This window comes from Notothenia rossii (genome assembly GCF_949606895.1).
Source record: "Notothenia rossii genome assembly, chromosome: 1".
Classification (NCBI taxonomy): domain Eukaryota; kingdom Metazoa; phylum Chordata; class Actinopteri; order Perciformes; family Nototheniidae; genus Notothenia; species Notothenia rossii.
The window spans coordinates 69,708,263-69,720,509 of record NC_136912.1 but is presented as its reverse complement, the minus strand read 5'-3'; the positions used below and the strand labels follow the sequence as shown (position 1 = coordinate 69,720,509).

At 43.8% G+C, this 12,247-nt stretch overlaps 1 protein-coding gene across 1 annotated transcript in view; it reads right to left on the bottom strand.

The window, feature by feature from the left end:
* Positions 1 to 11,921, bottom strand: part of LOC307042854 (1-phosphatidylinositol 4,5-bisphosphate phosphodiesterase gamma-1-like) — a 39,859-nt gene extending 27,938 nt beyond the window's left edge. Inside the window, exon 1 of the mRNA XM_079687018.1 lies at positions 10,867 to 11,921. Coding sequence (XP_079543144.1) covers positions 10,867 to 11,104 — 238 coding nt within the window. The 5' untranslated portion in view covers positions 11,105 to 11,921. The remainder of the gene's footprint in view (positions 1 to 10,866) is intronic.
* Positions 11,922 to 12,247: the final 326 nt, after the last annotated feature.

The following is a 12,247-nucleotide window of genomic DNA, read 5'->3' as shown; positions in this document are numbered from 1 at the left end:
ATATTGATTACATCAATGCAAATGTCAAACAAACACATTTTTGACCAAAAAAATAAAGCCAACACAGGTGATTAGGCCAATGGCCAGCACCCTTTAGATTTTTGACCTACCCATAGGCTTAATTACTTTGAGACACTTGAGTGACTTCCTGTTAGCTGTTAAATTATTTGCTAACGGCAAAGTGACAAATGGATCTTTTTTTAGCCCTTAAACGTCCACGTGTGGACACTCAATCAAAACCACCCGAAAGCGAGAGGGATTCTGCACATAATAGGCCTCGTGAGTACAAGTAGCTTACTTCTGGCTCTCTGTGTTTCATTCAAGCTCTGCTCTGTGTGTGTGTGTGGCACGAGCCATTTTGTGTGCGTGCGCGAGCACCGGTGGGTCTCTACCGGAGATCGTTGTGGTTAGCATCTGGTGCTAGCTAGCCAAGCTAATGGATATAAGGAGCTTTTTTCAACAACAAAGTGGAGGGAGAACTCTCTCCTGTCAGACTGAGAGTCTCAGATAACCTCAGCTCAGGTGAAGTAAAGGACTCTCAGTCTTTAGATAGTTAACTTTAGTCTAGTTATCTCAGTGGGTCTCAAACGGTTTGTTTTAAAAGGGGAGTGATTTGTAAAATATCTATAAAGAAATAGAAAATCTGTTTACAGTTCTGTTTCATATGTATGTTGAGAGATATATCCATAGATCTCTTCATTTTGCTCTCTAAGTGCATCAGATTGATGCTTCAATATTTAAAAAAAAATCTTCCCAGGGGAGCATGCCCCCGGACCCCACTAGAGGAAGTGAAGACCCTCCTAAAGGAGGTGAGGTCCACTCCCCACTTGTAAAAGTAGCACTTTACCCCTGCTTACACCTATTTGCCGTGAACTGATTACCGAGCCTTCATTGTAACAGTCGCGGGTACACTGTGTGTGCGTGTGGGGAGTGTTGCAGTCATACTTGCCAACCTTGAGACCTCAGAAATCGGGAGCATTTAAAAATGCAAAATGGGGGGGGGGGTCAATTTTTGTTCTGTTTTCTGTGACTATCTGCCTCACCCTCTCAGACTTTCAGTTGCGCGCGCTACCGAAGAGACGTGTTACCATGGAAACCAAACAATGGTGTAGCTGTATTAAAGTCCGAGTGGAAACAGACCTGAGTAAATCTGATTTAGTCAGAAATCAGGAGAAATGCGGGAGAAATATGACCCCGGGAGGAAATCGGGAGAGGGCAATAAAATCGGGAGTCTCCGGCGAAAATCGGGAGAGTTGACAAGTATGAGTTGCAGTAGAAAATTCAACTGTAGCGCTGGTGCATTAATGGCAAACCCTTAAAGTTTGAGCACCCTCTATAAAACGTCAAGCTACCCCACAGCACCCACTAGAGAAAATCTCTGGCGCCGCCACTGGTCCGTATGCCTGTACTGGAGTACCAATAATGACGTTCAAGAACGGCCTCAAGTGTATGATTGTGATTCTATTACACAAACTATAATTGTAATCAACAATATCGTAAAATAATTTCATAACGTGGGCTAATTTGCTCCCAAACCTACGCTTTCTGCTTGAGTTAATCTCCGTCAGAAAGTAGTTCCTAGAAAGTAGTTCACATGGTAACGATAGCCTTTTTTCCAACGCACTCAACTCGTCAGTTGAAACAGCCGCAAATCTTTCGTTGGTTTTGTGGTCTGTGTCCATGTCCAACCATTCATCAATACTGAGGCCCCCCAACAAATCAAAATTAACTTTAAAATCTGACATTTTGTAGCTACCGATTTCCAACGAGAGACAATGTATAACAGTGTAACGGCTGTGTGTCGCTAAACGTCGGTATGGAAACCACACGATGTCGGCTCATGGAAGTAGTTTCGGTAGGCTTGTGGCGTGTGTAGGCCACTGGATACTCTGTGATTAGGCACGTTCTATTTGATCGTTGTTTGATCGTGGAATCAAACACCCCTATTGACCAATCAGAGAGCTTGCTCAAACCTATGTGTTATAGAATTCATCAATAAACCACACTGTTGCACTTGTTTCTTCATTACCATGAACACAAACACACACACACACACACACGCACACACGCGCACACACACACACACACACACTGTATTTTGACCCAATCCCACACACATCTCAAATACCCGTTAGAGCCCCAAATGTGGATTCATCCGCAACTGAAAATAGTCCATAACAAGAGCACTATTTCCTCCCATTTTGGTTACATACTGACGTTTCATAAACACTACAGTGACCAGTTGTTTTAGGAAAATCTTGAGCATATAAAAAAATATGTATCTATATATTTGTGAGGTGTTTTTAAAGATGTACATCTTAATTTGTAGAGAGCAAGTCGGAACGTTTTCAAGGGATTTTGCTGACGTATGAAAACTATACAATAGATCTGCCTTATTCCTTGATCAGTATGAATTGCCATCATAGGAGTGTTTGACCGTTAAACCTCTCCAAAAAAGCTGCAGGACATGGGTTAGACGAAAATCCATCCATCCATATATTAACATTCACAACTGAAGATCATATATTTCAAGCTGTCCCCTACAAAAGTCAACATGAGCCGCTTACTCTGATTCTTGTTTATTCACATTTTAAAATAATTTGTCATGGTCAAAGTTATCATTTTGTAGCCTGATTAAAAGAGTTTCAACACACAGCTCAACTTGTTGCATGACAGAAGAGGACTCCCTTCTTCAGAGTTAATTTAATTAATTTTTCTATTTTTCTTTTATGAAGCTGCTGTTTTCAAAGGCAAACAATCTAAAAAGTTTTCAGTATTTGTACTGAAACCAAGGTAGGCTGATCACGTTTAAACTAGCGACATATTATGTTAGTCACAGTCAAAGTCGACCCATTTTCCTTCCAGAGAAATATTAAAAATACCCCAGAAACCCGGTATTTGTTTACCTCCGGTCTTTCCCTTTATTACTTCCTCCTATTTAGTGTGGACCTTGGAAACACAACCAACTCACTCCACAACACACACACACACACACACACACACACACACACACACACACACACACACACACACACACACACACACACACACACACACACACACACACACACACACACACACACACACACACACACACACACACACACACACACACACACACACACACACACACACACACACACACACAATTCCTCCCACTTTGGCCTTTAATCCTGGTCCAGGCTGTAAACATGGTTGTGATAAAGACACACACACAACTGCTTTAAAGTAACAGTCTGATATAAACTTTGATGGAGGGGGTGGGTTTCTAACGGCGGGCCAACTGGAGACACATCAGAGGACAAGATACTGTCAGTCTTGTAGAAAGTTATCTTTAGAGAAGCTCGTAAACTAACTGACTTTCTTTTTTTCAGTGCTTGGACTGGTTGAAAGTTCCCTGAACACACCACAGGGCTGTTTGCAACTGCTGACCTGAAGCCACCAGCCGTTGATAATTGCAGAGCATTTCCACCGAAACAAACTGTTCCTGCCACAGCTGGTGACATCACTCGCTAACAGATGGCAGAAGTATACTTGGAGATTATAAGTCGCAGGGAGCAAACAACGACAAAATGAAATGTAAGCATAGGGATGGATATGAAATGGATAAAAAAATGGATACATGGGAGGCTGATATAAAAGTGTTGAAATAAAGTTGCTAACAATTGTAAAGGGGGTCAGTTTAGAGCATGGCAGAGGGTTTGACCAACTTATCCCGAGGTTGAACTTTCATTTAAACGTGGGAAAAGATTAAATAAATGAGCTGTTCAAAATCGAACAGGTGGCATCACAAAGAGCAGTTGTTGCACTTTCAGAAAACTAACTAAATTAATTTGAGCTTGATTTCTGATTAAGGGACAGCCCTACCATTGATTTTTGTCAACTAAAGTTTCTCTATAGCTACACGGAGCTAATAGAAGCTGAATCTAAAGCAGGTTTATGCACTTTAGTCTTTGAAAAAGCTAAATCCCAGTGGGTTCAGCTTTAGCAAGCCTAATCACACTTCAATGAATCTCTAATGGTGCAAACCACCAAACCAGCGGCTCATTTCTGGTCCGTGTCTCTGCTTCCTGCACAAGATGCTGGACCTTTTGTTTTCCCGCAGCCAGCCAGTCCTTCAATCTGAGAGGGGAAGCGAGACACTCCCTGATAACCCCATGCTTCCTGTGCCTCAGAATTTAATACCCCCGTTGTTTGCCAAGGCGCTCATCTCGGGGGGAAAGGAGGAACCTTGTTACAAAGCAAACGTTAGCTATTAGGCAACAAAAACAAAGGAAGGAGGGCCAGGAGAGCAGGGGGAGCTGAGATTTCTGAGAACAAAAGCATCAGATGAACGACGTTGAACTTCCGAATGAAAGTGAAAGAAAATAGACTGAGAAAGTCAAATGGGATGTCAGAGAACGTCTTGAAAATGAGAAGGGAGTTTAGGGTGGGTGTGTGGGGGGAGGACATTTGGAAAGGCAGCTTGAGGAGGAAAATGGAGAGAGGAGGAGGAGGAGGAGGAGGTCAACGAATGGGAAATAGAGCAGTGGGAGATAAAGTGAAGGAGAGACCTGCTGAATTCCTGGAATGTTCTGGTGGGTTTGTCCAGAGGGAGATCATTTGTAAAGAGCAGTTTGTGGGTTGTGAAAATGTGTGTGTGTGTGTGTGTGTGTTTATGTGAAAACAGTAGTTTCATCGGGGTGGGATTGTGTAGATATGGTCTGATTGAGAGGTGGAGGTGTTAGCCAGGGCGTCCTGCACGCTCAGACTCGTAGTTGTTGTTCTTGGATTAGCCAAGGCGGTAGTTTATGCGGTTTATGATTATGGATAAATAATTGACAAGGTTCCCCGAGCAAAAACAACAGCTACATGTGTGCAGCTGCCATTACTCTCTGAGCTTTCGTAGAATGATAGGGGGTTGGGATCGCTGGAGAGGGAAAAGAAGAGGAAACTGCAGTGGCCCTGAGAGTTGGGAGCACTGTAACACATGCAAAACACATACACAAGTAATTTAAGAAAACAACTTCCTCTCACATGCACTGCAATCTTCTGGAAATGTTAGAAACATTGCAAATGATGCGATGCACATACTGTACAGTACAGCGCTTCAAGTAAAGTCATGCAGTGCAAATTTAAAAATGCAATGCAAATATAAACACAGCCTTAAAATGCAGAAACACACTGCAAATATAAATACGCACTGCAGATTAAAAAAAACCTGCTGCAAAAATATATAAACACTGCAGATACACATTCGCAATGCACATGCTTTAAAAAATAGTAACGCAAAGCAACTTTAAAAAAACACTGCAAATTTAAAACGCGCATAAAATACAGTGACGGTTTGAAATATGAATACGGACTACAAAAAAACCCTTCAAAAAAACCCACAACCTGAACCACGCTTTGAATATAGTAACGCACTGCTAATATAAATACGCATTGCAAAAAATAAATAAAAGACTGCAAAGACAAATACATGGTGCACCTTAAGAACCCCTCTTCACATACAGAAACACATTGGGCATTTAAAAACCTGAAAATAAAAAAAATTCCAAGAACCAAATGGAACTGAAACCAAAACGTGTTTCGTACGGTGGCCCTGAAGTGCAAGACACAACAGCATTTCACAAAACACTACAGCATTTCACAAAACACTACAGCATTTCACAAAACACTACAGCATTTCAGAAAACACTACAGCATTTCACAAAACACTACAGCATTTCACAAAACACCACAGCATTTCAGAAAACACCACAGCATTTCACATTGGACGGAAAGGGTATTCCAGAAAACTGCTTGTTTGTGATTGGACAGAGCCGGCCAGAGAAGCACTGCTGTGATTGGTTGTTTTGCTGCCAGTCCAGAAATGACGTTTCGTGATTGGTCAGCACAACATGTCCCAACACATCAGCCGTTAGCACACACTCAGAGCTCACAGCTCCTCATATCTGTTCAGAACTTGGACAAAAGTTGAACATGTACAAACCACAGACTGTCTGTGTCATGGTGAATACAGTCGATGCTTTATTCATGTCTGTATGACGTTTTTGTCAGTGTGGACGGAGCAGCTACAGATTAGTTTAGCCTTATCGATCCGATCTCCATTCAGAAAACATGCATTTTAAAAGGTTTTCGCCTGCCGTCTTGTCTGCACACTTGTCAAAGCAAAGTTTTGTGAAATGCTGTGGTGTTTTGTGAAATGCTGTAACGTTTTCTGAAATGCTGCGGCGTTTTCTGAAATGCTGTTGTGTTTTGTGAAATGCTGTGGCGTTTTCTGAAATGCTGTGGCGTTTTCTGAAATGCTGCGGCGTTTTCTGAAATGCTGCGGCGTTTTCTGAAATGCTGCAGTGCTTTCTGAAATGCTGTAGTGTTTTCTGAAATGCTGTTGTATCTTGCACTTCAGGGCCACCGTAGTTTCCAGAGGACAGAAAGATGAATCCGGCTAGACACGTGAGTTGTTGCTAATTTTAGGCATGCTGTGATACTGAAATGGATGACCCGTTGAGGATGTTGGCTAATAGGCTAACAATTACATTTAAACATTGTGATTTCCTTCACTGATGTAGTACAGTTGATATTTCGGATACACTGGTGAGTTATGCCCAATTGATGACTCAGCATAAGATACAGGCTACGGTAGTATAACAGAGTTTAGTCATCTTAAAACTGGCAACAATACGTTTTGTATGTACTGTATCAGTTTGTATCACCAGGAAATTAATTTCTCTTGAGTTCACTTCTTTTTTTACTTCTGTATTTTCAGTTTTTTGTTATGGTGGGGTTTTCGTTATTTATTTATTTTTTGTTACTGCAAAAAGAACCAACTGTAGTTAGATGATGGAAAAACAAACCTGACAGCAGTAAACCTATTCCTATCTCGCAGGGGAGGAGTCTATTTCTTATTCTACAGTAAAGTCGGAGAGTTAGAATAACATATGGCAGACAGAAGGAAACTCTATCATGCCAGTTGTGAATGCCATAAGTTTGTGCTAACGGACACTGTAACAAATCCTCCCCCAGGCCACAAAATCCAGGGCGGAGACAATAGCCTCCACACCCCAGACAGGCAGCGCTCCAACGGGCCGATCACCAGCACAACAACAGCCTGCAGCTCCAAGTATTCTCTGCCACTTGACTCCAGTCCAACAGCGAGGACTCATGGACCATGTGGCAGCACCATGCTAGATTCTCTGCCTGGAGAGTGAGTGGAGACATGGAGGAAGCAGAGGTCACAGGGTCGGGATGCGGCTGTCTGCTGAGGCAGCCATGACAGCGCCTCAGCTGCACGTTGGGGTCAGGATGGGGAAGGGGGAGGGGGGGGGGGCTGGAAAAGGATGGCCTACATCATCTAAAATACAGTGATATTCTTGCACCAAGCCAAAGAAGGCATGCTGATTTTTTTCAATACTAACGCTAATATGATACCTGACTGTCAGGCCTTTTTTTGATTGGGAAAATGTTGATTTGCATTTTGACAAAAAAAAAAAAGTTTTGCATCTACTTACTGTAATAGTTCTTTTCTGAAGCTTTCAACCACACGCCATAGTCTTCATCTAAACGTTACTCTAAGTCAGTGGTTCTCAAGTTTTTTTCAATAATGTATGCCCTTTGAAAAATAAATTCAGCCTAGTACCCCCTGATCAGCGCAGAAACAATGTGTTAGGGAGGAAAAGCCTATATAAAGAGGGAGAGTACACAGCGCTGCACCATCAGTGTCTGAGTCATTAAAACAACAACCTTGTAACTGAGAAACACTTAAAGGTGGGGTATGTAATTTTGGAGAAACCAGCTCGAGTGCGCTAGAATTTGAAAATACACAACCGGAAAAAATCTGCCACTTCCTGACAGAGCCCCTCACACACGAACGCGCCCATGACCAATGAGGGCACGAGATAAGTTTGTGCACAGATGGAAGGCAGGTAGGCCATCCAGTTATTGGGGCCGGCTACAATGATTGGTCGTACTTTTTACAGCACTACGGCTTCCACAGATTACATTTTTTAATGTATTTATTGTCAAAGCATTTAATATATTCATTGCTATCGGGATGTTAAGAGCATTCCATGGAATATAACAAAAAGTGTTTCTGAAATAAATTAAATACCCCACCTTTAAATGCTACATTTCAAATGTTTACAATCCATCACTAAATTCATGGCAAACCAATTTCAACATCATGCAATAACACTATGGGCTAAATCCCTAGTTTCCATCGGGTCCGTCTGCGTCGCGTTACGGCCGCGTTACGGCTGCGCCGCGGCGTCCGCGAGAATCGCGGCCACTCTAGTCAATAGGTGCTATTCCACCAGACGCGCCGCGTTACGGCTGAGAAGTGTCCCAGAAGCGTCTCGCCGCTGGACTCCGCTCGAAATAGGATTGAAGTCTATTTTTCGACGCGACGCAGCCGTAAGGTAATGTCGGGCAGGCAGGAAGTGGAACGTTCAGAGCATAGCATATATATATATATATATATATATATATATATACATATATATAGGCCTATATATATACACACACACAAACTAATTTTGCAGACCCTATCCCTCCGTAGTCTTTCAAGAAGGGGGAGAAATGTCAGCGTTCTCCTCCGGTTTACAGGCACTGTGTAAATATATATATAGAATAATTGTGATGATGAATGCATTTTTTTACCACTAAAATACAGCAACACATCTTTGATTAATGTCGTTTATAACTTGGATATTACAATTATTATTAACTTTGTCTGTACAAAGTAGTCTGTCCAGGAAATATGCCCAAATCAACTAAAACTGCGAGCCGGCAGGCAAGACGCTCCGCTTCTGAAATGCTTCTGAAACGCGCCCGGTAGGGTATGACGCCGGAGGAGGCCGGACCAAAACCGCAGTGCAGCCGTTACGCGACGCAGACGGACCCGGTGGAAATTAGGGGCAGGTATGATCCACCTCTGCAACGCGTCGCGTCGAAAAATAGACTTGAATCCTATTTCGAGCGGAGCCCAGAGGCTAGACTCTTCTGGAACGCTTCTGAGCCGTAACGCGGCGCGTCTGGTGGAATAGCACCCATTAGCCGCGTTCACACCGCAGTACTTTTCCCACTTTAGGTCCGATATAGTTCCGAAATCTCGCATTCACACCAAAAAGAGCCGGAACTAAAATTAGTTCATGAGAACCTTTTTACCCCTTTTCCGTCCCTGCTCGAGAGCAGGGACTTTCGTGGGAGAAAAAGGTTCCTATTTCTGATTGGCTGGGCGGATTGCAAACCACGCCCCGTAAAACTCAAAAAATGTTTTGTGAAGCCGTCATTTTATTATCCTAGCATTAGCATTATTAGCATTAGCATTAACCCAGCGCAGAAATGCAGAGAGACTAACTTATGGCAACACAAAATAAAGCATGGGAGCGGTGGAGATGAGGAGGTGTCGGCGTTCTGGCGATTTACTTGGAAGGCTTCAGTAGAAGCTGCTGGGAGTCCCAGCAGCTTCTACTGAAGCCAGTCCCCAACTCCGGGGACTTCCGGCCGGGGACTTCGGGTGGCAGTCAATTGTTTGCGGCCTGCCAGTAAACCCAAAGCAGAAGAAGCGGCTTCATTTGCCTAATCCACCCCCAGGGACTTATTCCGGTGTGAACGCGATCTATACTTAGTTCATCAGAACTAAAGAGTTCATCAGAACTAAGTTCTCATGAACCTTTGTGGGAAAAGTACTGCAGTGTGAAAGCGCCTATTGACTAGAGTGGCCGCGATCTTTTCAAACGCCGCGTTGCGGCCGTAACGCGACGCAGACGGACCCGGTGGAATCTAGGGGTAGTTTATCTACTCTGGAACTAGCTAAACTAGTTATACATATATTTATTCTTTACTGTCGGCTTATTACAGGTTCAGCAAGCTGCACGAGACTGACGGGCTGTCAGGAGAGAGAGAGGAAAAGAGAGTACCCCGTTTATTTTTCCCATTTTATTATCCAGAATTACTGTAAACTTTTGAATGAAGTAGTTAATCTACTATTAGTAATTTGTTTAAATGCATTACTTATGTTTTTTAGCCATTAACATAAAATAAATCTCACGTACCCCCTCCAACGTACCCCTAGTGGTCCGCGACTCCAACGTACCCCCATTTGAGAACCACTGCTCTAAATGGTCCACAAACCTTAATTTGTACAGTTTTTAGCACAACAATTATTCTAACGAAAGATAGTCCTGATAAAAGCTGTTAATTTTGAGGTCTGTGGATAATCTTCAAACACCAGAAAATAACTTTACTTACTTTCTCAAAATGTAATTGTCCACCACAAATATAATTCCATTCACCTCTTTTTCAGGGATCAATAACTAGAAATCTCAGCACATAAGTAAATGTTCTGTAAAGCTCTGAGTAATTATGTCTTTGGTAATGTACCTTTAGTGACACCTAAAAATAAGGCTATACTTCATAGTCGATTAGCCTATGTCTTGGTTTTAGTTACATTAAATTAAATTGCATTTAGCTGACGCTTTTATCCAAAGCGACTTACAATAAGTGCATTCGACCAATAAGATACAACTAAGAAATCTTTGGAAAAGTAACTTCTCAATGCTTTTTTCATGCTGAACAACTATTTCCAAAAAACAAAGAGCACTGATTTTTTTTGTGGAAAAACAAATTGGATTAAATCAACAAAAAAAGTTTGGAAAGCACTGCTTTGAAAGCTGGACAAAGAAGAAGAGACTGATCCAAGTGTCTGTTTCTGTGTTTGTCAGCATTTTCTCAGATACTTCAGCCTCTTCTGATTCTGTATCTGCTCGGCAAAGAGGTGTATGCACTGTGACTGAGACACAGAATGTACTCTAGTTAATACATTCTCTTATATTCATGGGTGACAATGAACCCGGTGGGAAGACTTTTCATATCAATACTCACCCTCTCCTTCTATTTTTTCGGGGTTTCTGCTCCACACTATCTGTCGCATGTCCTGCCTTATCTGGAAGGTTCTCCTCTCTGGCTTCTGGGACTTCTTCTGGTAGAAGACAGTCATCACTGTCCCCATCTCCAGGCTGTGGAGGATGCGGGGCCCGGCCTCTGTCCAGTCCAGCATCCTGGAGGCTGTGACCGGACCGGAGGCCTCCTCGGCACAGCCATTGAACCTGGCTGCACACATCTTCACTGCATAGCTCCGAGGGACCCTCAGGATTATTTAATGAATTTAAACCTGTGGCAGAGGTTTTAAATGTAGTAATTAAACACAAGCTGAAAGACACTTAGAGCTGTACTCGAAAATGTCTGGGATGTGAATGATCCTCTGGTCCTTTGGAGGGGGAGTGTATCCCAGTGTTATCCTTTCCAGATGCTTCTGGCAGCACACCACTGAAACCCTCTCGGAGTGAGCTCTCATCATCGCTGGACTCAGGTTTCAACCCCTTAGATGCTGAGCCTTCAGTCCACGACAAAAAACCCACCACAGACCGGATTCAAACCCACTGCTGGGGCTAGCAAGATGAGTCTCTCCCAAAAATACTCCTGGCGTTTGGGGGAAACTAAGTCGAGTGGCGCCGAGTTGTGTAATGACATGTCGGAGAGACACCCGGAGGTGAGTGCAGCCGGACGGCGGAGAGGAGGACGGGCATCGGCGGGCGCTCTGTGGCAGCTTCACGGAGACGGAGCGACTGCGCTCCTGTCCGCCGAACCATTCTGCTCTGTTCTCCCCTCACACACTCCTCCTTCCCGGGCACAATTCACCGAGGACAGGGTGCATTATACTACTCGGGAGGAACCGCAGAGGCACGGGCTTGTGGCGGTAGGATACGCGGTAATATCCCCCACTTTCTCCCTCTCAGTACCTCCGCGTCTGCTCCGCTCCACCGCCGGAGAGGTCTTGAGAGGAAATTAGGGCTAGCAGACCGGAAAAGCTTGATCAGAGTTGTTCCTCTTCTGTGCTGTGGTATATCTGATCTGAAGGAGGATGAGGGAGGGGGACGGAGAGGGTGTCGTAGCAGAGAGGCAGCGAGGGAGAGACAGGGAGCAAGAGCGACCTCCGCGGGTCTCCAGGAGAGCTGCAGCGGCAGCGGATGAAAGTAGACCCAGCGGGGGAGGAGGCGGGTCAGGAGGTCAAGTGCGGTTCAATGACAAAGGTCACCGGCATGTCACACACTCATCAGCTGCAGCAATAAAACGTTCACTATGCAAGCAAACAGTGATACTACGGGAAGTTGGGTTTCCTTTTTCCTTTGTTGGGCTAGGTCAGTGGTTCTCAAACTTTTTCTGTCAGGCCCCCCCTTTGGAGAAAAAAAAAGTCGGGCCCCCC